At 41.0% G+C, this 26,755-nt stretch overlaps 1 protein-coding gene and 1 non-coding gene across 3 annotated transcripts in view; one reads left to right on the top strand and one right to left on the bottom strand.

The window, feature by feature from the left end:
- Positions 1-26,755, bottom strand: part of PAPSS2 (3'-phosphoadenosine 5'-phosphosulfate synthase 2) — a 103,939-nt gene that overhangs the window by 17,841 nt on the left and 59,343 nt on the right. The window contains exons 8-12 of one of the 2 annotated variants that reach the window (XM_060127139.1): positions 20,050-20,255; positions 12,113-12,248; positions 10,795-11,063; positions 9,497-9,726; positions 6,808-8,696 (exon numbers count right to left, since the gene is read on the bottom strand). In XM_060127139.1, coding sequence (XP_059983122.1) covers positions 8,555-8,696; positions 9,497-9,726; positions 10,795-11,063; positions 12,113-12,248; positions 20,050-20,255 — 983 coding nt within the window. In that variant the 3' untranslated portion in view covers positions 6,808-8,554. Of the gene's footprint in view, positions 1-6,807; positions 8,697-9,496; positions 9,727-10,794; positions 11,064-12,112; positions 12,249-20,049; positions 20,256-26,755 lie in introns of those variants that run through there. The other variant, XM_060127138.1, reaches the window with a different exon arrangement.
- Positions 14,291-14,421, top strand: LOC132507703 (U6atac minor spliceosomal RNA). The gene has a single exon (XR_009536276.1). It is a non-coding gene; the product is annotated as a U6atac minor spliceosomal RNA (small nuclear RNA).

Raw genomic sequence — 26,755 nt, 5'->3', positions numbered from 1 at the left:
GTATTTTATATATATATAAAATCTTTTTCAGATTCTTTTCCATTATAGGTTATTATAAGATTTTGAATATAGTTCCCTGTGCTATACAGTAGGTTCTTTTTTTTTTTAACATCTTTATTGGAGTGTAATTGCTTTACAGTGGTGTGTTAGTTTCTGCTTTATAACAAAGTAAATCAGCTATACATATACATATATCCCCATATCTCCTCCCTCTTGCGTCTCCCTCCCACCCTCCCTATCCCACCCCTCTAGGTGGTCACAAAGCACCGAGCTGATCTCCCTGTGCTATGCGGCTGCTTCCCATTAGCTATCTATTTTACATTTGGTAGTGTATAAGTCCATGCACTCTCTCACTTTGTCCCATCTTACCCTTCCCCCTCCCTGTGTCCTCAAGTCCATTCTCTACATCTGTGTCTTTATTCCTGTCCTGCCCCTAGGTTCTTCATAACCTTTTTTTAATTTTTTTTTTAGATTCCATATATATGTGTTAGCGTACGGTATTTATTTTTCTCTTTCTGACTTATTTCACTCTGTATGACAGACTCTAGGTCCATCCACCTCACTACAAATAACTCAATTTCGTTTCTTTTTATGGCTGTGTAATATTCCATTACAGTAGGTTCTTGTTTATCTATTTTATATATAGTGTGTATATGTTAATCTCAAACTCCTGATTTATCCCTCCCCCCACCCTTTCCCCTTTGGTAACTGTAAGTTTGTTTTCTCTGTCTGTGCGTGTTTCTGTTTCGTAAATAAGTTCATTTGTATCATTTGTTTTTTAGATTCTACAAAGAAGTGATATATTTGTCTTTCTCTGTCTGACTTCACTTAATATGACAATCTCTCAGTCCATCCATGTTGTCAAAAGTTACAGCTCTAGGGCTTCCCTGGTGGCACAGTGGTTGAGAGTCTGCCTGCTGATGCAGGGGACACGGGTTCGTGCCCTGGTCCGGGAAGATCCCACATGCCGCGGAGCGGCTAGGCCCGTGAGCCATGGCCGCTGAGCCTGCGCGTCCGGAGCCTGTGCTCCGCAACGGGAGAGGCCTCAACAGTGAGAGGTCCGCATACCGCAAACTGTCCAGGTCATCATGTTCATGAAACTGTATTGAGGAAAAGATGTAAGGGTATACACATTGTTTTATTGTGCTTCACAAATAGTGCTTTTTTTTTTTTTAAACAAATTGAAGGTTTGTGGCAACCCTGCATTGTCAGATGATGGTTACCATTTTTAGCAACAAAGTATTTTTTAAGGTATGTACATTGTTTTTTTAGACATAATGCTGTTATATACTCAATAGACTATACTACAGTGTAAACATAACTTTTATGTGTACTGGGAAACCAAAAAATTGGTGTGACTTGCTCTACTGAGAGATTTGCTTTATTGCAGTGGTCTGGAACCAAACCCACAATATCTCCAAGGTATGCCTGCATAGCTCAGATGCCAAAAGCAAATGAGATCAAACCTAAAAAAAACCATTTAGCATGTGAGTAAAAATAAAACCTCCTTCGTTAACACTGGTGTGAATTTTACACTGTTAATACTAACACCGCATAAGGGTCTCATTACCAAAACACTGAACTGGGAGTATATTTTTGTGATTGTCTAATATTTACTGTTATAAATCTGCTTGAGAACAATTTTAGATAAAAGCTTGTTTGCTTTGAGATACAGTTTCCGTGAATGTTAGTGCTGCTGTGGAATGCATCAAGGACACAGGTTTGTGAATCATGACAGCTCAGTTTTAAAACTAGAGCCAAACATTGAAATAATTACCGACATGCAAGATTTGGAGCTGAGAATAGAACACAGTGGAGTATGCCTCACTGTCTTGAAGATACATAGCTTCCAGAAATTCTAAGAATGACCAAGATACTCAAACAGGGAATGGTAATATATCATCCAGTAAATAAAGTCCTTTGCAGACATGTCTGAGGGAGATGGGCATTGTCTCCCGGGCCACAGTCATAGCCTTGTGAAGAGTACCAGTTAGGGTTCCATCACAGGCAATCAACTCTAGCTGACCTAAGCAATAAAGGATTTATTTGAAGGATATGAGGAGCTCTTAAGATCAGAGGGAAGCTGAAGAACTGGACTCAGATTAGGAACTCTGAAAGCTCCAGAAGTTTTTTTAACAGGAATTGCTTAAGAATCTTGCTTTCATTCCTCTACTGGATTAAATGAACTCCAGATGTTTATCTTTAAATTGCCCCATTCAAGATTCAAAATCCTGGAAGTGTGCAAAGCCGGGTCAAAAATCACCTCCTGGCGGTTCTGGAGCTTTGAGAGAATGACCCTTCAGGAACTCCTTTGGCTTAAATGGTTTGAGAGCAAAAGTATACTTGACCCTTGAATGACACAGGTTTGAACTGCATTGGTCCACTTACCCTCAGACTTTTTTCAGTAGTAAATACCACGGTACTACACAGTCTGTGGTTGGTTGAATCTGCAGGTTCAGAACCACGGATACAGGGAACTGTGGATACGGAGGGCCGACTATAAGTTATTTGGGGATTTTTGACTGTGAAGAGAGTCGGCACCCCTAACCCCTCCGTTGTTCAAGGGCCAAGCGTATCTGGATTTACTGGTCAACTGCAAAAGGAGAGTGGGGTTTCATCCAAAGAAAATTGAGTATTGTGGAGAATTTGGCTAGACAAGAAAGTGGTAAATGACCAGCTGGTCACACGAGGCGAGTACTGCCAGGGGCAGTATTATGACTCCGGTGGGCATGCTGGACGTATGAGCAATATACATAACAGTTTGTGTGGACAGGCCTTTAGGGAATGTTTGGTCCAATCGCATAAGCTTTACCACTTGATGATGGATTGCTACTTGGCATGCCCAACTCTGCAGCCAGGTGATCACTTTTTAACTTGTAATTTATGTTGTTACAGATAGTAGGTGTAAAACAGAACAGTGGAGACTGAAGTATAACATGGGTTTTTGTTTTATTTCCAGGAAGTACAAGCCCATTCCTCTGATAGGCAGTTAGCGTGAAGGGCTGATCATTGCCATTTCTCTTAGAGAAGAGTTAGGCTGAGTCTGGGCTGTAGCTTTAACAAGATTGAGTAGACCAGGCTTAGCCCAGCCCCTACCCTCTCAGGCAGTTGCCTTTTGATCTTGGCAGTATTTGAGCTGGGAGGGGTTTGGGTGCAGGTTCAGATGTTTGTGGTTCTTCTCTATATTCAGTTCTGACAGGGTTCTGGCATCCAGTCACCATGAGAATGCACAAGACTTTGAGCCCCTCTTCTGCCATTTTCTCTGAAAAATCCAGGGAAGAGGACTTGTCTAGCCTAGCAGTTTGTTTTTAAATGTGTTTCCAGATTTCAATCACTATTATCTGAGTGTTGGCTGAATTCTCCACATGCCTGCAAAGTCTCTCCATCCAAGGGAGGCCTGCTCTTCCACACACTGTATCCATTCTCAGGAGTCTACCCTGGTATAAAAAAAAGTACCAAGGCTCTCTGCTCATTTCGGAAGGGCTTATTTCTGCCTGGAAGTCAGTTAATGAAAAAGTCCTTGCATCTACTGTTCTTTGCTTGTCTCCTGGAAAAATATTATTTTTATTTTGTCTGGCCTTTTCTTGTTACTATATGGAAGTGAAAGTCTTTTGTATCCTTCTACATTCTAGCAGAAGAAATTGTGCAGGGATTTATTATAAGTCACGTAAAGTTCATTTTCTGCTTTATAAGTTTCAGTCCCAGTTGTGGAACTCTATGTTAGAGAGTGCGCTAGAGAGCGCATGCACAGTGTAGCCTTGGGCAAAATCTCTTTACTTTCGTGGGCATCTGTTCCCTTATCTGTAAATAGAAATCATAATATGTACCTTCTGTTATTGTTTAAAGAAACATGAAAATGCCTTGGAAACTAGCAAGTGACTATGTCTGCAGGTCATCACGTCCTTAGAGTCGTCATCTCACATTTTTGGGCTTCCATTTCCTTATCTGTGCAATAATGGAAATGCTGAAATAGACGTGCTTTAAGTTCCCATCCCAGTTTTCACTAAACAGCACACTGATGCAACAGTGGCCGTGTTGATAGACAATTTGGGGCCTTAGCAATACTGACCTGATCATCAGGACTTCTAAACTGGGTGACTTTCTTAGCCACTGATGGGTGTCATCCTTGGTAAATGGACTTGTTTTTGTTTTCTTTAAATTGGAGTCTTCAAGAATGGAGCCTTTTTTTAATTTTTTTGCTGCATTGGGTCTTCGTTGCTGCGCACAGGCTTTCTCTAGTTGCGGCGAGTGGAGGCTACTCTTCATTGCGGTGCGCAGCCTTCTCAATGTGGAGGCTTCTCTTGTTGTGGAGTACGGGCTCTAGGCACGCGGGCTTCAGTGGTTGCAGCACAGGGGCTCAGTAGTTGCAGAGCATGGGATTCAGTAGTTGCGGCACGTGGGCTTAATAGTTGCATCACACGGGCTCTAGAGCGCAGGCTCAGTAGTAGTGGCGCACAGGCTTAGTTGCTCCGTGGCATGTGGGATCTTCCCAGACCAGGGATTGAACCCATGTCCCCTGCATTGGCAGGCGGATTCTTAATCACTGTGCCCCCAGGGAAGTCCCTGGACTTGTTTTAATAGGCATAAGTTATGAAACATGTCATTAGGTAAAGTCATAGACACTTCCAGGTACTTGGTGTTTTTGTTTATTAAATGTGTTTCTTGGGCTCTTTTGAAGCTGTAAGCTTTTTCGTTGGTTTACTTTGAATGTCCAAAGATCTGCTACTTTATATAATTTTTTTTATAATTTGAAGATAGGATTGGGGTACAACCTCCTTAGTGGTTGATGGAATTAATTTCTTCCATAAACGGAGGTTCTTCTTGGTGGATACATTTATAGACGCCAGTCTTTTAACTAGTTTAAAAGACCAGATCAATATTGGAGTTGTTTACATGGAAGTAGGCCATTATTTTTTAAACCTGTGCTGAGCTGAAGTTTACCTTTGAACTATTTATGGAAAACAGGCTTATGCAATAAATATAATCAAGATTTTTCTTTACCCATAAGTGTGTTTAATACATTACAGTATGTAAGAGCTTTCACAAACATTTTAGTAAAATAGGTGCAGAGCTTTCACAAACATTTTAGTAAAATAGGTGCAGAGCACCTATTTAGTAAAATAGGTGAGTGTCTGAAACAAGCCAACCCTATTTAAGAACTTTACCAAAATAAAGTATGTATTATTGCTGCCAACAATTACATGTTATGACATTTAAAAAGCTGTGCCCCTCTGTTTGTCGCTTATGTATTTGAAGGTAATAAAACTGTATTACTTTTTAAAACACTCTATAATTTAGATTTCTTACTGATTGAGACTGGTCTTTCCTGCAGTTAATCCAAATGAGGAAATCTATGGAAAAGCTAATGGCTTGGCGGGTAGGGGAGGTTACTTCCATTACTAAAGATAAGCCATTGAAGAACTATAAGACTTACCTACGAAAGGCTTGTTTCTCAGTTTGTCAAGAGTTCTTTGCGTCATCACTCTTTCCTAGCCCCGTTAAAAAGTATTTTATTTTGTCTAGGTTTTTATCAGACTAAAATGTCCAAGCTCATCATTGATCCATTTATTTTTAGTAATAATTTCAATAAAATTACAATATAAGCAAAAACAATAGGCACCCTTGGAGTATTAGTGAATTGCTTGTATACATCACTTTAATCATTTGGTGAATATGTATGATGAGTGGCCCAATAATAGCTAATATTGACCAAAGAATTAAATGAATGCTAGGGAGAAGAAAAAAATTAGTGGTTATTCTTTAAATATCTATATAGTTAATTCTTGATAATTTGTGCATTATTGGTAGTGGGATAGACATAAATAATAGAAACCTGTATCACTCAAAATCTCAAAGGCAAAAGCTGCACTGTGTTCTCTCAAACCTTTACACATTGTTGATTGCTCTGGTGCTCATCTAATTTCCTGATTACTTAACCCTCAGGAAAGTATATTCAAGATCCATGCTAGACCTAAAAGTCAGGTTAATAGGAGGAAGATGAGGAAAAAACAAAGATGAACTTGCTGTTCTCAAATCACTAAGATTTGTTTCTTCTTGCAGGGAAGATGGATTGGAAAGGAATCTTGTGGCCTGATATAAATGCTGATAGATTTGTAAGTCCACCGTTATGCCCTTCGCACTGCCCTGCACTCCCTCAGCACCACTTATATCTTTATCTACTTACACATTCCCTGCTCTACTTTGTCCAGGTGCCAGCAAGTAAGGATCTGGGGAGAAAGAGGAAGCGGTAACAAGTGGCACCTTTGAGCTGGCTGTCACACCAGTTTTGTTTGGAGTGAGGACAGGAACAAAACCTTGCATGAAGCCTTCAGGACAGAAGAGAGGCAGGGACTGAAGGAGGGAAAAAGCCCCAAAGCTGCAGGCCTGTCTGAAGGCCACTGAAAGTGTGGGTGGAAACAGGTATCCTTTCTGCATACACCAGTAGCAACTGCTGAGGTGAGTGGAGGTGTGGAAGAAGCACAACTACCTCTAACCCTGCTGGTGAAACTCTATGGAGGCACTTTGAAGAAAAGGGAACAATAAGTTAGGAAAAATTTGTAAAGTTTGTCAGATCCCAGTGCACTGAAATCCTGGGGTGAGGTCCCTGCGGAACTGTAGTGCTTGGCTGAAACCATGTGTCATTCACATGGAGAGCACAGTTAAAAGATGACCGGAACAAGGGTAAACAGCCTCTTGATTATGGTCTGAAAGAGAGCTGCTGTTTCTCTCCAGTTATACAACTTCACAAGGGCTTCAACCAACAGATGTCAATGCACACTTGATACGAGATGCAGAAAAGACTCAGCCTTCGTTTTGGGAAATTTATTAAAATAAGGACAAGCATCAGTTTTACATAGAAATAATCATTTGCACTAAGTGGTACTCAAGCAGAAGAGCAGTTTTAAATATATTAAAAAAATCACAAAATACATTGGTTAAGGCACCTACATCTTGTCTCATGTTTTCAATAAATACGCTGTTTTTTAAAAAGGCAGTAGTGAGGACCTCTGATTAAATGAATATAGGCACTGTGCTATTAAAGATAGTCATACTTTGCTGTGGCCACTGTGATTTATTCTCAAAAGAACTTTCATTAGCTTGGTTTAGCATTTAAAAAAACAAAACTGAGTATGAAAAAAATCACAGTTTTCTCTTTACAGTCTTAAGTCTCTTCCAGAGAGACCTATGTACAAAAGGTACTATTTCTTCATATATTCCTTAGTAACAAGGAATTATGCAGAAGATGCAAGAGTGCCTCCCAGAAGGTAAAGCCATCAGAGGTTGAATGTTTCAGAACAGCATGAGTCTTTGGGAAAGTATTTTTTTCAACTGCAATAAAATCAGCTGGGTTTAGAAAACTCCGGACCTTACAGCATCCAAGAAGTGCCCTCTGTTCAAGGAGTTTTGTTAAGCAGTTGAGGGAAACCAGGTCCAGCTCCTGTGTTGTACAGGGTGGACAAAGCAGCAGCCTGGGAGTCAAGTGGCCTGGGTGCTCGTTCAGTGCCACCAGTACTTCCAAAATGCCAATTTGGCACTTTTGTTACAGTGCTCATTAGTTCATGAAGGCTGTGCTTGTGCATCGTCTTAGTTTGATCACCTGTAAGATGAAAAGTTTGGAGCTTCCTGCGTTTTGTCCGGTTCCAGCAGCTCGCTAGTCTGATGGTCTGAATTGTTTTTGGTCACCGCTGATGCCGCTGCAGGTAATAGGCACAGCCTCTCCATAGACACAATGACCACAGCAAAGAGGAGAAAAATTAAATGTCCACAACATTGCCAGATTGTTTGAGGCCTGGGTGCAAATCTTTTCATCAAAGCCCTGTATGCTATTTAATTAAAAGATACCGTTTAACTGGAGTTACATTATTCACAGAAAACTATTAAGACTTCTTTTCTTATTAGATAATATAACTTCCGTGGCAGAACTAGGTTGCATAGATCTCTGAGATTAACTTCACATTTTCACACATTTGGTTTCTCCAGTCAGGTCATAGTTCAGCAACTAAGATACTGGGCAGTAAGGCTGGATACGGGCATGAGGGAAATACTAGCAAGAATCTTGACATGAGCCACTCCTCATTTGGGGTGAGATTTTCTTGTTTTTTTTTTTTTTTATCAGCTATATAGAAGGGGCTGCCCATCTCATTTCCTTTACTACTGGTATATGACATGGGAGAATGCAGGTTGGCAAGACTTAAGCTGGGAGACATGCTTTACTTTTTGGCAAGTAAACTAGACACATGGTCAAAGCTTTACGAAATCTGGGACCTACTGCTCAGATGCAGTAGAAAATACAACTAATTTCATTCTGAAATAATAATATTGCTTTTACCTGCTAAGGTTTGGTCTTCAGTTGTACTTTATATATATATACACACACACGTGTGTGTGTTTATATGTGTTGACTTTAAATTATAGAGAACATTTTCACCTCATTATAAAACATTAACTTTAAAGTCAATCATTGAGAAGCAGTTGGATACAAAGCATCTAATCACAAAAATAGAAAAAGAAATCACAGAGCACTTCAGAAAGAAACTCTGGTGCTGAAGGGCATTTAGTTGTTCTTCTCCAGGGACCTGTAATAATCTGTCAGGACTTTCCATGCTTTGGGGGCCATGAAGCCATCTGGGGGATTCTCTCCTTCCCGGGCCAGCTTCCTCATACGAGTTCCTGAGATGAAGTCAAACTCATTGTGCCTGTCAGAAGGTAGCAACAAAGAACTCAGCACAGGTAAATAACATCTACCTTGAAGATCCCAGGAGTAGAATGGGTTCTGAGACCACATTTTTTCTTTCTGTAAAATGCTGCATCTTCTAAAATAAGCAATTCACTAAATCTTCAGTAAAGGAACTGGCAGAAGAAAGGGAAATCATGGCAGCTACCCATTCAATACTGTGTACCTACTCAGTTCATGGGAGGCATCTTCTATTAGCTCTGCCTACTTGTGTGAGCTCTGAGCGTGGTGCGTGCTCTATAAATGCCCATTGAAATCTTTTTCTGTGTTTACTTCCTTTCACATAATGTGCCAGGCACTCAGTGCATGCTCAAGGAATGTATGTTAAAAAAGAAATATTTATGGACCATCTACTATATGCAAGGGGCTGTGCTACAACTTCAGGGGGCACGAAATGTGCAAGACCAGGTCTTAGCTTTCAAGGGACTCTCATTCCAATTAGGAGCATGTGGAGATGTACTGGGGAGCTTTCCAAAATTTTGCCTCATCATTCCAGCTGTACAGATGTTGATTTAAAGAATTTTCCTCTGGGGCTTCCCTGGTGGCGCAGTGGTTGAGAGTCCGCCTGCCGATGCAGGGGACGTGGGTTCGTGCCCCAGTCTGGGAAGATCCCACATGCCGCGGAGCGGCTGGGCCCATGAGCCATGGCCGCTGAGCCTACACGTCCGGAGCCTGTGCTCCGCAACGGGAGAGGCCACAACAGTGAGAGGCCCGCGTAACGCAAAAAAATTAAAAAATAAGAATTTTCCTCTGAAAACCTACCTTGCTGGATCATAGAAGTCCATGGCTTTTTTGGCTTTGTTGTAGGCAGCCACTCGGAATGGAATGATTTCCACAGAGGTGAGGCCAGGGGCCATGGTCAAGACCTTGGCCCCATGAGTAGGTTCATACAGGTCTTTCTTGGTCTCAGGGTGGGGCATTCCTGCAGGATCCCGGCCCACAATGTAGAAATTGGCCCCTGCAACCATCCGGGACCTGCAGTGCCATTGGACCTAGGAAACATCACATAAAGGACATGCTGGTCATCACTGGCCAATCCTGTGGGGTCCCTGTTTATGGAGACACCCCTTTATTCTGCTTTAAAAGTAATTCAGCAATGTGGGTCAACTAATAATTGCAAGGAAGTCAGTGAGGTGTCCAAGACTCCTGCTCTTGTCATCTTTTTGGTTATATTGGGTAGGACATAGGAGCTTTAAAGATAAGAATCCTCCCTCTTAGACCATGAATTTATATTTCCTAATCTCTCCAGACTAACAGACCAGTGACACTCAGATCTTACTGTTCCACAGAACTATGTGGATTTTACTTTCCAGTTCCTCCCTATTCAAAATAAATCACAGTTTAAGGGAAATTACAAACTCCAATATTTCTTACCATCTGACTGTCAGTAACGAGCAAATTAACCTTCATACGCAGACATTGATTCCATTTCGACACAGCATTGGGATTTCAAAATAAGTTGCCCTCTTTAGAGCTCAGATAGAAATATAAAGGATGGGGAAGAGAGCCAGGGGCCTGGAACTTTGATCTGGTTGAAGATAATTAGTTCATTAAACTCAGTTTGGAGCATTCCAAAGGGTTGAGACCTTTTCAATTCATCATAGTTCCTGTAAACTTGTTGAAATCCACTACACTGGTGGTGCAGTGGGACAAAGAAAGTCTCTGATAGGCTCAGTGTGTTATGATGAAAGGGAGACATTAAGGTTTTAAAGACATCTTCTCCCTTCTAATATAGCTCACCGAGCATGGTGAATCACTTAAGAGTAACTGGAACAGCTGAAATACTGGGCTAGATACATCTTGCCCTGTAACCCAGGTAAGCTGTATTAAACACCTCGTTCACATACCAACTTCCACAGTCTCAAAGGCAGTATATGACAGGTTTGATTTGGTGTTTCTAGCATTTTCACAAATACTATATGGAAACATAATTGTTTGATAAAGTAAAGAGACCAGAAGATTTTAGAATCTGCTCATGAAGAAGAATCCCAGAAACTCACTGGCTCGTCTAAGTAAAATTAGATGCTGAGTCCCATAGCCCAGCCCAGGGAGCTGCTTACCTCTGTGGGGCCAGCATACAACATGGGAGATGGGAAGATGGCCACGATGGTGGATTTGGGATCTAGAACCTCCTCCTCGAGCACAGCTGTGTGCTGCTTCATCCGCCAGTCCAGGGGCACATCATCATCCTTGGTCCAGCCCCCCAGGGGGTGCAGCAGGAGGACCGGGTGCTTGTAGCCTCTCTCCAGGAGCCGGCGGCGGGTGTCCTGCATCAGCAGAGCATGGCCGTTGTGGACAGGATTGCGCAACTGGAATGCGAACACTGCGTCTGGGAAAGGAAAGCAGAAACAGCACGGTCAAAGACATGCACTGTCTGCAAGAACAGAAACGAAAAGGTACAGCTGTGTCTATTGTTCAGTGAACTTGTTACATCCACTTGCTTTTAAGGACTGGCTGGAGAATCCACCTGGATCTTTAGGGGTGTTACTCGAAAGGTACCAACCAGTGCCAGACTGCTTAGACAGGAATAGGACACAAAGGTAGGAAGCCCTGAAGGGAGAGCCTGACTCAGAAATGAACATTTGTTGCCAGGACCTTTCCTACAAACCAAGGCTCAGGCAGGGGCCAGTATTAATCAGTCCTCTTGCAACCTGCTCCAGCCTCATTTCCCTGGGAAGTGAATATTGATAAGGAACGTTTTCTGGGGTCTGTGCAAAAGTTTAACAATTTAAAGATATAAAAATATTTCTCCTTCACTTTAGGGAAGTCTTCAAAACTACTCCAATTAGTGATGAACTCCTGAGAGCCTTAATTTTTCTTGTTATGAAATAAATTAATATATATCCATCATAGAAAACTTAGAAAATACAGAAAAGCCCAAAATAGAATTTAAAAATCATCCATCATCCTATCATTACTTTTTCTCTCTCTTTTTCAAAATATGTAAAGTAAAAATCTTCCCTTCCCCTTGGTCCCGCTTTACCCCTAGAGGTAGCTGCTGCCATCTGCAGTTTGGTGCACATGCTGCCAGCGATTTCTGCTACACACAGAAGTAGTTTTGAGTTTTTAAAGGCAATTATTACATTTTATTTTGTTTTCCAGAATTATTCTATACATACCGTTCTGCAGTTTGCTTTTTTTACTTAATAGGTATATTTTGGGTATCCTTCTGGGTCAGTGCATATTTTTAACTACTGCATAATATTGCAGTAGTTCAACTTTATAAGGTGTTTCCATATCAACAGACATATCAATAGAAGATGATAAAAATTTTCAGCTTTTCAAAACTATAAACATGCTGTTTCCTGATAATCCTTAATTCTGTAAGCAGAGGAGGGTTAGGAGTATTAACAAATGCCGTAGAGCCAGGCTACGTACCAGCATTCATTTCTTTACATTTCTGTTTGAGCTCCAGAGGTGTCAGGCGGTATTGGTCCAACCCATCATTCCACCGTATTCTCTCCAGCACCTGAAGGTCACCACCAACCAGCCAATCCCCACTTTCCATCACCATCTAGAAAGACCGTTATTAAAGTTGTTAGTGATTAATACTGTTTTCCATTTTATCTAAAATTTTTTCTTCTTCTGAACCAATCTTGGCTTACTTGAAGAACTGCCTTCAGTTCTTCAACATTTCAAGCACAGTATTTATCAAACTTGTTGGTCTCTCAAATCCTTTATTACTCTTAAAAATTATTGAGGACCTGCAAAGAGCTTTTGTTTATATTGGTTATATCTATAACTTTCTGTATGAGGAATTAAAACTTAATTCCCTTAAAAATATTTATTGACTTAAAACTAACAATAAGTCTACTAAATATTAACATAAACATTTTGTTTTTTACTGAAAAATATTTTCCTAAAACATAAGAGAAAAATGGCATTGTTTTACATGTTTGCAAATCTCTTCATTATCTGACTTAATAGAAGGCAGCTGGATTCTCGTATCTACTTTTGCATTTATTCTGTAGCAATATGTTATTTTGGCTGAAATATGTAAAGAAAATTCAACTACAGATAGGTAGTTGGAAAAGGGAAGAGTATCTGAATGAATAGCCTTTTTCTATCATGTGGATATTCTTCTTTGATATAGAATATTAAATAACGTAATTTAAAAATCAGCAACTTTAACAGACATTTTTCCAAATAGGATGTACAAATGGCCAACCCAACAGGGATATGAAAAGATGTTCAACATCACTCATCACTGGAGAAATGCAACCTCACACCCATTAGGATGGCTACTATCAAAAACAGAAAATAACAAGTGTGGACAAGGATGTGGAGAACCCCCTTGTGTACTGTTGGTGGGACTGTAATATGGTGCAACAGTATGGAGTTTTTTAAAAAAATTAAAAATACAACTACCACATGATCCAGTAATCCAATTTCTGGGTATATATCCAAAAGAATTAAAAGCAATGTCTCACAGAGATTTGCACAACCATATTCAGAGCAGCACCATTCACAATAGCTAAAAGGTGGAAGCAACCCAAATACCTATTGAAAGATGAATGGATGAACAATGAATGTGAATGATATACATACAATGGAATATTATTCAGCCTTCACAACAAAGGAAATCCAGCCAGAGACTACAAGGGGGATGAAACTTGAAGACATTATGCTAAGTGAAAAAGCCGTTCACAAAAAGATAAATACTGTATTTTTCCACTTACGTGGGTATCTAAAGTAGTCAACTTCATAGAAAATAGAATGGTTGATACCAGGGTCTGGGGAAGGGAAAGAGTTGTTGTTTAATAGGTATGGAGTTTCAGATTTTCAAGATGAAAAAGTTTTGAAGATCTGTTTCACAACAATGTAAATATACTTAACACTACTGGATAGTACACTTAAAAATGGATAAGATGGTAAATTTTATGTTACATGTTTTTTACCTAAATAAGTAAATAGATAGATGGTAGATAGATAGATGATAGATGACAAGACTCATTTTTCACTGAGGTCACTATAAATACTCTACTTTTCGATACCCAGTCTCAGTTGAAAAAGTGACTTCAGGGAAGGGTGGGTAAGGAACAGAACATGGAGACTTTGAGAAAGAACCATCTATACATTGTCTCACACTTTAGATGGCCCAACTCTGGCGTCTTCAATTGTGCCCCTTCTGTCAGGGCAAGGAAACCCTGGTGGGCAGGCCCACCTGAAGTCTGCATTTACTCTCCACCATGAGATATGTACCTGGGACATTCAGCCTGGGGTGCCCACAGGCAGACCCAGAGGGCCTCCACAGCATGGGGCAAGGCCAAGCATAGAAAGAGAAGGAAGGGTTGGCTGCAGGCCAAGAGCCAGCTGTCCACACACTACCATGTTCTGGTACAGAACCGAGAAGCCTAAATTTGAACCTGGCCTTCCAGATTGTGATCAAGGCATATTGCCAAAGTAGAAAGATAAAACATATTTAAGTTTATTAGATAAGTAACTTTTAAATATGGTATTGGGCTTCAGCTCATATTGTTACCCTGGGTTGCACAAATACTAGGTGTGAACCTGGTGTGAAGAATGGTCAAAGTAATGAAAAAGAAAAGCCTGACAGTGTTTGATGAAAGGAGAGGGTTAGCACTTTCCTTGACAAGGATGGATGGAAGAGGCCCCAGGCCTGACAACACACATATGGGTAATGCATTGCCACATTGTCACATTGTGACATCTAACCATGGTTTTTATGTTGTACATCTGAAACTTATACATTGTTATGTGTTCATCTTATCTCAACCTGAGCAAAGAAAAACATGACAACCCTTTGTGTTTTCTATAAACTTAAATATGTTCCACATGATGCTGCAGTGCCACAAGTCACGACTGAGAGCAGGTGTCTCTCCTCAGTCATTGAGACAAACATTACAGAACGTCTTACTTCCCAGTCATAGTTGTGCAGTCATTCCCCTGATCAAATTCCATAACTGCCTTTTGCAGTGTCCAAGGAGTGTGGCCAGCCTGTAATGGCAGCAGAAAAGAGGGAGGCAAGAAAAGGGGAGAGAAAGCTGATTGATTTATGACACCAATTCAGAAGACATCAAGGTGGTGATGGTATACCCCTGGTTCAATTTCCTGTCATGGCCAGATGTTGGAGTTTACAATGACTTGCATTCCTGAGGTTTTCAGGGAATGGGAGGTTGGGCTAGAGCCAGGGTTCTCAACAGAGGGAGATTTTGCCTCTCCTGGCGACACCTGACAATATCTGAAGACAACTGTGACCATCACAACTGGAGTGAGGAAGGATGTGTTATTGGCATCTAGTGATTAGAGGCCAGGAATGCTTCTCAATATCCTACATTGCACAGGACAGCCCCCGAAACAAAGGAAACCCTGGGTAGAGAGAAAGGGTGATTTGCAAGGGATTTGCTTGCTTTTTCATGGACCCCCTTCTAAACTCTGTGCTCAGGAGAATCACTTAAGAATACTGTCAAATACCCATACCTAGACATTTACTTTCTCCTCATTGCTTAAACTGCAGATAAAATTTTGAAAGAGTTACCCCAGATCCCTGGGCATGCAGTAACTCATTCTGGGCACAAGGGGTCCACCCTATATTGTTCTATTGGCAAAGGCAATATTGAACCTGTTTCATTCACCATCCAGCCTAAAAATACATCTGGAGAACAATGCTGAAACTATGCTTTTGGAATATCTGGGATCAGGAGGGACAGACAGCATCTCTATCCCCAAGGTGGCTCAACTGTCCCCAGAACTGTGGTCCAGCTATCAGGAAGGGAAGTCCAGTGGCTCTAATTTCCAAGGGCTTTGTGGCCCATAAGTACCCACTTCCTTCCAAGCCTCCTGCCAAAGGCAGGTGTGGGACCACAGCTAGAGTTTGCAGAACTGGACACACGTGTGAGGAACAGGCTTTAAGGGAGTCTAGTGAAGCAGTGAAAGAGGAACGGGGCTTGGAATCACAGACAACAGGAGTGCAAAAAGGAGAGAGGATGAGCTCAAACACTAGGATGAAGACTAAGCTATAGTGAACAGGCTGAAAGAGGGCAAGGAAGGGAAGAGTGGAAATAACCTAGAGAGGAAGAGGGAACGTGTACATCAGGAGAGGAGCTGCTGAGGGTGGGAAGGTGTGACAAAGAAAGTGAGGAGGCAGGAGTGGAAGGAACAGTGTCCTAGGCTGAGGGACCAGCACATGCAAAAGTGTGACAGAGGATGATATAGTGACCAGCTGAGATGCTGGAGGGGAATATCTTGGGCGGTGGTGGTTAGAGGTGGTAAGGTAAGTCATAGCTTTATGTGAGCTCCCAAATAAAGCTTGAACGGTCCACTCTAGCTGGAGAATTGGAGAGGGGCTTCGAGGGGAGTAGGGCAAGAGACAGGGAAGAAATTAAGTGCCCTGGCCCAAGTTGCAACAGAAGTGAACACCTTCAAGGAATACCTAAAAGGCAGAACTGTTAGGACTTGGTGATTGAATGGACAAGGGAGAAGAAAGAAGGAAGAATGACGTCCAGTGTGGTATATATGTACAATGGAATATTAGTCATAAGAATGAAATAATGCCATTTGCAGCAACATGGATGGACCTAGAGATTATCCTACTAAGTGAAGTAAGAGAGAGAAAGACAAGTATCATATGATATCACTTATATGTGGAATCTTTAAAAAAATGATACAAATGAACTTATTCACAAAACAAAAAGACTCACAGACTTAGAAAACAACCTTATGGTTACCGAAGGGCAAAGGTGGCAAGGGGAGGGGTAATTTAGGAGATTGGGATTAACACATACACACTGCTATATATCAAATAGATAATCAACAAGGACCTACTGTATAGCACAGGGAACTCTACTCAATACTCTGTAATAACCTATATGGGAAAATAATATGAAAAAGAATAGATACATGTATATGTATAACTGAATCACTTTGCTGTACACCTGAAACTAACACAACATTGTACATCGACTATACTCCAATATAAAATCAACATTTTTTAAAAAAAGAAATAATGCCATTTGCAGCAACACGGATGGACCCAGAGATTATCATACTAAGTGAAGTAAGTCAGAGAAAGACAAAGATGATATCACTCATTTGTGGAATCTAAAAAATAATACAAATGAACTTATTTACAAAACAGAAACAGACTCACAGACATAGAAAATGAACTTATGGTTACCAAAGGGGAAGTGGGGGGGAGGGATAAATTAGGAGTATGGGATTAACAGAAACACACTACTATATATAAAATAGATAAACAACAAGGATTTACTGTATAGCACAGGGAGCTATATTCAACATCTTGTAATAACCTATAATGGAAAAGAATATACACACACGTATAACTGAATCACTTTGCTGTACACCTGAAACTAACACAATATTATAAATCAAGTATACTTAAATTTAAAAAATAATACTTTGAAAGTAACACAGAAAATATATATTTTTTCAGAATGCCAGATGTACACTCAAAACTGAGGAAATTCATTATGGAAAATAAATGTTGATCTCATGATAAAAAAAGAAAAGAAAAAAAGAATGACATCTAGGTTTTGGACATGGGCCACTGTTTGGATGGCGGAGCTGTTCACGGAGGTGGGGGACACAGGAGGGGGACAAGGCTGGGGTGAAGTTGCCCATGTTGAGTGCGAGATGCTTGCAGGAAATATCCAAGTGGAGCCACACAAGAAACAGCTGCAGATAATTATCTAATGCCATGGTTCTCAACCTTCACAGTATATTGAAATCACAGGGAGCCTCAAAACTCACAATACCCAGAACTGAGCCCAAGCCAATTAAATCAAAGACTGTGAGGGAGAGATCCGGTCATGGGTAATTTTTTTTTTTTTTGCGGTACGCGGGCCTCTCACTGTTGTGGCCTCTCCCGTTGCGGAGCACAGGCTCCGGACGCGCAGGCTCAGCGGCCATGGCTCACGGGCCCAGCCGCTCCGCGGCGTGTGGGATCTTCCCGGATCGGGGCACGAACCCGTGTCCCCTGCATCGGCAGGTGGACTCTCAACCACTGTGCCACCAGGGAAGCCCCGGTCATGGGTAATTTTTAAAGCTCCCCAGGTGATTCTGTTGCTGTAACTAACGATGTGGTCTTCATTGAAGGGCTAAAGGATACAGAAACTCTCATTCCTATCCTTCATTGGGAAGTCATACTCTGTTCTCTTGGTTTCTACATCTGTAAAGTGGGAGTAATGATTCTTAGGTGCTTCACGGGAACATTGTGAGAAATAATTACCATTTGAAAAAGATTTGAGATCCATGGATGAAAGGCAACAGGGCTCCACTAAGCATTATTTTTACAAGTTTCACCCGCTCCTCTCCTCATGCTCGCATCTGTGACATGTCACGTGGTTCCATATTAGTGAGAGGGTTGGGAGGATTTGAATGGAAGGTCAGGGTAACTGCAGTGAGGGGCTATGCAACAGAGGTAGACCGTTTCCTCGGTGACTCTGACCATTTTCCATGCAAATATAACTCCCAGTGCCACATGGAAACACAAGAAGGCCCATAATTACTTTTGGAAGGAATTACTGTTGGAAGGTTTGGGGTTCTAAAACCAAAAAAAACATGCTTAAGTTTTACTGTGAATTTCAAGGTGCTAAAAAATGTCCAGTGAAGACAGTTCCTTTCCCATAAACACACCTTCAGTGCTCCAAGTGTAGCTTATACAGGGTGAGTGGTTTTCTCTCTGGGTATCCATGGCCCATTTCTCACCATTAGCTCAGGAGGAATGTTTACAGAGTCCTTCTAATGACCTAATGCTACAGAGTCCCTGACTATATTTTCAAGGCCACAAATCACACCCCCACTCTCCCTGCCATCGAAAACATTCTGACCTCCAACTGCCAGCACGTGATGCAAGACAAGATAAACATAATTGCTTACGAGCTTCCTTAGTTGTTGTTTTTTTTCTTTTAGTGCTAACCATGTATATGTGGATGTTAGGCCCAAAGAGTGGAAATATCTGAGCTGGCATGAAGAAAGGCCACTATTCTTTAGGTCACTGAGTGCAGATAAGAGCCCAAACCTAAAGGACTATGATCAGAAAAAAAATGAGACAAAGATATAATTAAGGCTCAGAACACAATTCCTCAAATAGCTATTGTCCAGTAATTTCAAGGCCTGTCTCCCAGCCTCTTGGAGAGAAAATGTTCAGATGGCTCTGAGCTTATCTGCAGGGTGGCTAGTTATGTCCAATAAATGAGGAGCTGCTTTGCTCCCCCACTGACCTCTTGTGTTCCACCAGGGGCCTTGCAAAAGCCCTCCCTACTTTGCAACATTTCACAACTGAAAAAAACAAAACCAAACCAAAGGGAAGTTTGTCTGACAGATTTGAACCGTTTTATTCAAACATCCATTGTGTACAGTCTCAGAGCTGGAAGAGATCTCAGAGTTACTGAGTCTGGCCCCCTCCTTTTATAAATGAAGAAACTGAGGACAAGAGAGAGGACGTGCCTTGTCCAACCACAAGGCTTTTTAGAGTCTCCTGGGTCTCAGATAGTTCTCTATTACCTTTGAACTTTCTGAAAGTTAGTTACTCTAGCTAGGGAATCACTAGTATATGTCTTTTTAAATTTCAACCCTAATGCTCTAATCTCAGATAAGGGATAGCTTTTGCATTCAATTTCTCATATTTTTCTCTATGGGAAATGAACCACACCTAACAATTCCACTCCCTGCAATCCCAGCCCATCACCAACAACAATTAGAAGCTGTGAAGGAGGCTGAGGAATTTTAGTCTACTTTGCCGTTAGGCAGATTGACTCCAAAATAATCCTAATCAGATGAACACATTTTTCAATCTGATGAAAATGTGGTATTTTCCCTCCGGAAACTCTGCTGCTATCTGTGCTTTATTGAAACAATGTCACCCACCACTCCCCTCCACACAACAGCCACAGAGCATGAACTTACAGTCTCTTTCCAGAGGTTAGCTGGATCCATTCTGTAGGAAGAAATTGACTTCCCTTGTGAATTTCAAGATGGACAGGGCTGCAAGCTCTGGCTGTGGTTTTGTGCATAGCATAGCTATGATTCTGGTTCTCCCCTCATGATGTTAGACTAAATTATCTCCCCAGTCCAGTTGTTTCCCATTTAGCTGAGGGAGTCACAGCCATCACAGGATCTGAGGACTCAAGAGACCGTTTAGACCAGCCCTTCAACAAAAAGTCATTTCTTTGCCCTATCTAAAAACATCTCCCCAGGCAAAGCTTGCAGGACCTCCCTTGGAAACGCATTCTTCCATCTAACCCCAGTTTTTCTAAGTCTTTCGCGAAGGACTTAAAAAGAATTATTTTTAACCTAAGTTGAAAGAAAGACCTTCCAAACGTTATGCCACTTACTTTGATGTAGGGGTGTTTTGCACAGGTTGTGCCCCACACATGGGAACAACGCTCCTCTTTTCTGTGTTCGTAGAATTCAGGGTCTCGTAAGATAGCCACCTTCCGTCCTCCGTGTGTCAGGACAAACTCGCTGCACCCTTGCAGCCGTGTCTTATCGTCCGCGGAGACGGGCAGCACGACGGGGATGCTCATGTTAATCACTCCGTCTGTGGAAAGTGCCATTTGATGCATGAATGTGGGATACAAGGTGTGGGGGCTCCTTTAAAGAGGACTCAAACGTGCACAAGGTCTCTTCCAGACATTTCCTGCAAAAGGCATTAAGACCTAACTCTAACATGGTTATGTTGGCTGCACTAGTTTCTCTAGCGTCTGTGATAAATCCTTTGAGAAGAGGCTTCTCAAAGCAAAAGATGGAGCGTTTGTGAAAAATGGGCTGTTTCAAATGGTAGGGGTGGCTTCAGTAACTGATTTCGGGGTGGCTCCCGAGGGGGTGGCTCCCTTCGGAGTTCTTTTTAAAATTTGATCCTGACCTCAACACACTAGGAAGCTTAAAGTCTTTAAAAATCCAACTAGATAAAATAAAGGTTGGCAATGCCCTGCATATCTGCGAATTCCACACCGGCAAATTCAACCGCCTCGTGGATAGCAAACCTTATACAGGATCCACCTTTGGTTGAATCGTGGATGAGGAACCCGCAGATGCAGAGGTTGGACTGTGGGGCTGGAGCGTCCACAGATTTCGGTATCTGCATTGGGTCCTGGAACCAACCCCCCTCAGATTGGGAGGGATGACTATGATTTCTTAGTGAAGCCAGATAATGTAAAAGAAATCACACAGCTGTTTCTCCCCTTTTGTAATGGTGCCCTAACATTCTAGCAAATATGTCAGGCTTTCAGTTGTACTTACAGTGAGAAAATGGGGGCACAGAATTAAGTGTATAACATTAAAGAATATCAGGGAGATTTGGGGGGAGTTGCCAAGTTCAAGACTCAGAAGGGAATGAAAGGAAAGTGAGTAAAAACAACATTCAATTTGTTACCCAATTTAAGCTCGTACTGCTTGCCGCTCCACCGGCCAATAAATGGAGAAATGAGTTGCCGGGAGAAGGAATAGCAACTTTATTTGGAAAGCCAGCAGACCGGGAAGCTGGTAGATTCGTGTCCCAAAGAACCACCTTCCCTGAAGTCAGGCTTCTTTTATACTAAAAGGGGAGGGGATAAAGTCAAACATTTTCTGGTTCCCGTCAGACTCTGAGGGGATGTTAATTTCTTCCTCCCTGCGGTCATTCACAGGTGGGCTTAGTCAGGATGTTTTCTGTGAGCTAAACAAAGGTCTTTTAGCTTAAACTTCATCACATGAGAGGCAGGGTTCCCAGAGATGGGCCATTATGTATAATTTAAGCTTATAGGCAACATCCCTTTAGGGATTAACTTGTAAAAGCAATAGAATAAAAAGGTTAAAGTAAAAGAAACAGATCCAATGTGGAGTAAAATTTGTTCTTCCTTATTACAAACTCAGGATTTCCAAAAGAGGAAGCAAATGCTGTTATTTATGGATTGGAGAAAATGTACCATAGATTAATGAAGTCTTTTAAATCTAACTCAAAATCCAACATTTAGACCACTTCTGATAGAGTTAAAGGTCTGAGATCTGAGTTCTGTTTCTTTGGGGCATCATACTCCCCCATTAGCTATGAAACAAAAGTCTACAGGCATATCACTTTGCACATTTAAAATACTCTCCAAAAGTTACTAGGACATAAAGAATGTCACAGGATATACACAGCAACTTCCAGCAATAAAGAAATCCCATCCGTCATAAAATCCTGCAACCTGCTCTGGGAGCCTCGTAAGCAACAAGGAAGATACTGTACACAGAAGGTATGAGTTTCCTCACTCAAGTAACTCCTTTGTTTCAAAGTTCACAGACAATAAGAGTAGTCCAAGCAAGCCCTGTGCAGAGAGCACTAAACTCAAAGCCAAGCGATCTCCTATTTACTACCTGTGTCACTCACCTTCTCTGTCCTCAGTTTCTCCACTTGGAAAATGGGATCATAAATAATATGTATATCCCTGGGTTGCTGGGAAGAGGCTTTCTGTGGATAGCATGACCACACTGCTTACAAAGAGTGCTTTGAGTGCCTTGACCAAAATAAAGTAAAACAAGATGCAAAGCAAAAGGTGGGTTGGGTGCTGGTGGAAACCCAGCTCTGCCTGCAACGTGCTTGCGGTGCTGCCTTCCATCAATTACTCTGGGTTGAAATCCAAAGAATACTCCACTTGCTCGTTGCCATCGCCTCCTTTGGTCCACTAGGTTCCAGCCCAGCCTAGCATCTGATCCACCTTCATCTTGGCCTTGAGTGAAAATCCCAACTAAGGAAACAGCACTACCTGACAGGTTGTCAAGAGACTAATCTGTGGGATGCTGTGGAAGGGAGTTCTACCGAGTGACAGTGCCAGCTGATCTCACACACCTGTGGCTACAACTCCACACAGGTAAAAGCAGATTTACTGGGGTTTCCCTATCATCTTAATCAACTTTTCTAATACATAAAATTATCCTACAATTTAACTCTGTGCTGAAATAGCCTCCATAGCTTTAAACATTGACTCGGGCTTTCGGCCTTTTTCCATCATGTGCTTCAGCTCTGGTGGGAACCACCCTGATTATTTTACTGCAGTATAACTCATTTTGGAAAAGAGTATCGTAGTTTTTTAGCCACAGTTAGTCCAACACTTAACTTCATGTTTAATTGAATAATCTTGCTTTTGCTTTAAATAATTTTCAAGCCTGTTGTTTTAACCTTGTAGATATGCTTATCATTTGTTTGGGACAATTTCTGGGCAAAAACAAATACTTTATATTGCTTAATTCATCTTTTTCAAGGAAAAACAGCAATGATGAAAACAATACTCAAGATAAATGATATCTTCAGAATTTTACCTTTTTCTTCCGGTACAGTGCAGAAGTTTAGAATTGCAGCAAGTACGTGTTTATTCCCAGTTTTATAACTATCAATTGTCATAGCTTGAAATTAAATTCATGCATAATTACTCATCACAAACGAAGTACAATCATCCACAATCCAACCAGGTGCATCCACTTTAAATTGTATCTAAAATTGATTTATCCTTCATCAATTAAAAATGTTTTATAAATGCAATAGAAAAAAATTTCCAGATTTGTGAAACAAAATGGGGACCGACCTCAGTAGAAGTAATTAACAGAGAGGATCATAAATTTTTAAAATCTCAGGAACAAAATGTGCAACAGAAATTCAGAAACAAGTTTAATTTGTCAGCCAAATAAAACATTATAAACAACAGCTGCATCTGATCCAGAAATTTCCTGTTACTTGGACTCCTATCAACAGAAGAATGCAGCATTATTCTGTTATAACTGGTTGGATCATGAACTGTTAGCGATTCCAACTGGTTCATTTAGATTTTTTTTCTAGTTATGTCCTTACCATTTCTAGTTAATATAACATATCCAATTATAATAATTTAACTACTTATAAAGTTAAAGTACATACCAGAAAGGAACATGCCTAGAGAAATACAAACAAAATTAAGAAACATATTGTTTTCAACTTTCCACCAAAATAATAGTAAAGCAACAATGACAAGGAACAAACTCCTACTATGAAGCTTCATACATACAACATACAAAGATACTGAGCTTTTTGTTACTGTTATTTCTAAAAATAGAGCATACGTGACAGCAAAAAGCTGGTGAAACCAGAATTTGTATTGAATAATGTCCAATACAATCCAAAAGCATTTTTAAATAATTATGTTTTTATTTACTTATTTATTTTTTTGCGGTACACGGGCCTCTCACTGTTGTGGCCTCTCCCGTTGTGGAGCACAGGCTCCGGACGCACAGGCTCAGTGGCCATGGCTCACGGGCCCAGCCACTCAGCAGCATGTGGCATCTTCTCGGACCGGGGCATGAACCCGTGTCCCCTGCATCGGCAGGCAGACTCTCAACCACTGCGCCACCAGGGAAGCCCAATAATTATGTTTTTAAATAATTATAACATATGTCAATAGCCCCTCCAACTTAAGCAAGAAGTTGTCTCTTACAAATATGTGATGTTATAACTACTGTCAGATGATTCCAAACCAGGCTTTGGGAGGTATACAGTCAAACTGCTTTAGAACGTCCTAGAATTCCAGATGTTTACAGGACATGAGAGTGTGCCCAGTCCCAGGATAACCTGGATTTGAATCCAGGCTTCGAGGGAGTTATTTAACCTTCCCAATACTTATTTCCTCATATGGACAAAATACCTTCACAGTGGTGTTATCTGGATTAAATGTGATGTCCTATGTCAAGCACCAGGGTCAGAACACATTATGTGCTGAATAAATGCTGGCAGTATATAGAAAAGCTCTCAAGCCCTGACTGGGAAAGTCAGAGCCGCAGAAGACTTGCCGTTAAATGATCAGAGCCGCAGAAGACTTGCCATTAAATGATCAGGCTGCTATGTCTTAACCCTACTTGGATGCCACCAGTCAAGAACATAAGCTCGAGGTTCCATTTTTAAATTTAGATGTGACATTTATCATTGGAGGATCTATGACAGCCCCCCCAAACTATATCCAGTGAGAAATAAAATAATACACTGACATGAAAATAGACCCTTGAGTAATATAGGGAGTAACTCATACTATATAATCATCAAAAACACTAAAAAATGATTTTTTTATTTTGCTTTTGGACTAAGTAGACTGAGCTAATTTTTTTTTTTTTTTTTTACTATAGGGGGAAATAGTGAACCTTTGAGAAAATTAAAACCAACAAAATACTTTTGGGAGACAGGGTCAGAATAGAAACAATTTTACCTGCAGATTGTAGGTGATCAAGAAATGTGCGATTGTTTAATGGTAGATGAAAATGGCCACATGTCTATGGCTACAAAAATTATTTCAAATTTTCAATGGTGGTGACTCAAACTTTCATAAATTGGTTAAAATTAAATGATATCCATACAAATGATACCTTGCCCAACCTTCTGATACAGAGAGACATCATTTTTGGAATTTAACCGTGTCTGCTCAGTCCAAAAGCCATCGAGCCAAGCTCTGTCATGAGACTGTCATGGTGTGGTAGAGGGCAGTGTTTCAACCAGCTTTCCCTAGACACCCTCAAGGCTGCTGTCCAGGTGGGAGAAAGACTGAGCCCACTTCTTCCAAAGGAGCAGTTCCATTTTTATCTGTTGTATATATTGCCTCAGATTTCACTGAAATAGTTATGACTTGAAAAAAAAAAAAGTTTGACAACCACTGATGTGGCGGGAAAACCCCTCTGGACTAGAGTTCAGAAGATGAACTGCACTGCCTGTCCCAGCAAGCTCGTATTATCTCCAGCAGCTAGAACAAACCCTGACACCTGAGGACACTCAATAAATATTTATTGGCTAGCTGATGAACATCTTATCTGTGCTACTTCCAAACGGATGTGACTAGAGATAAGCTTCTTGGTCTGTTCAAGACTTTGAAGTCCTTTTAATTTTATGCAGTGAGGGGGTTGTTAATATATGGAACATTTACTGTTGGACCAGGTACTGTATTCTTTTAAACATTCAACATCCCATTGAGGTAGGTACTATTATTAACATCCCTATTTTACAGATGAGGAAACTGAGGCCCAGAGAGTTTAAGTAATTTGCCCTGAACCCAGATAGTTTGGCTCCACAGCTCACTCTTATCCACTATGATATTCTGCCTCTACTTAGGTAGAGGTGTGCAGCATATTACATCCCTGGTATGTATTTTTAATAATTGACTTACATAGGAATTCAGGAGGCTTCTTGAGGGTATGGGGAGTTTTGAAACCTAACTACAACTGGGGTTGCTTTACGCCCCATTCCCCAGGCAGAGGCACAAACCTAGAACATGAACATCTTTCTCAGGAAAGAACATCTGATTTGATTTTTCTACCTAGAAGGTTTGGAGCCCTGCTCCGTATTACAAATTCCCTCCCCCACTTATCAGTATTCCCCAAGATCTTGAAATAAATAAGTTCTATTTGATAAGGTCAAGACAGTTCTAGGAAGGAAATGATCAGAGAAGGACCCGGAAGTTTTCTGAATGAGACATCATTCCAACCTTGACAGGAGCAGTTCTCTAAGAGCCGTTCAGCTTCTGCCCAGAAAGCTGCCTTAACACCCCATATTAAAGTTTAGTGGATGAAGCCATCCTAATATATTTCACGTATGAGCATGAATATCAACCCTTTATTATCCACCAAGGAAAGCAGCTGCTGCAGTAATGTTTGCTGGAGGATTGGAGGCATCCTGCAAGTCAGCAATGAGTGCTGAGTCCATCCTGGCTTCCCCAGGATGGTCCAAGCAGCTGCCAGTGGTGCTTCTGACTGTCCCCTGCCTTATGAATATCACGGCCAGCAAAGGGCAGGTGGAGGTGAAAAAGACTTAACCTTCTCTTGGCTTTGTGTGCAAGTCAAACCTTTATTTTTTGGTTCCTTAGCTTTAGATAATCAATAATCCTTTGAGGATAACCAAAAAAAAATCCTAAAAATGGAAGCTTATACATAACTGGACACACCATAAATAATCTAAATATTTTCACAATAGGATTTACGAACCAAGGATTAGCATTTCTTGTTCCTGTGAAAACTTCTGAGAAATATTTTTTTCTTTAATAATAAAGAGTAACAAACAAACGAAAAAACAAAAAC

Source organism: Lagenorhynchus albirostris, chromosome 16, assembly GCF_949774975.1.
Source record: "Lagenorhynchus albirostris chromosome 16, mLagAlb1.1, whole genome shotgun sequence".
Taxonomy (NCBI): Eukaryota; Metazoa; Chordata; class Mammalia; order Artiodactyla; family Delphinidae; genus Lagenorhynchus; species Lagenorhynchus albirostris.
This window is presented reverse-complemented; position numbering and strand designations above follow the sequence as displayed.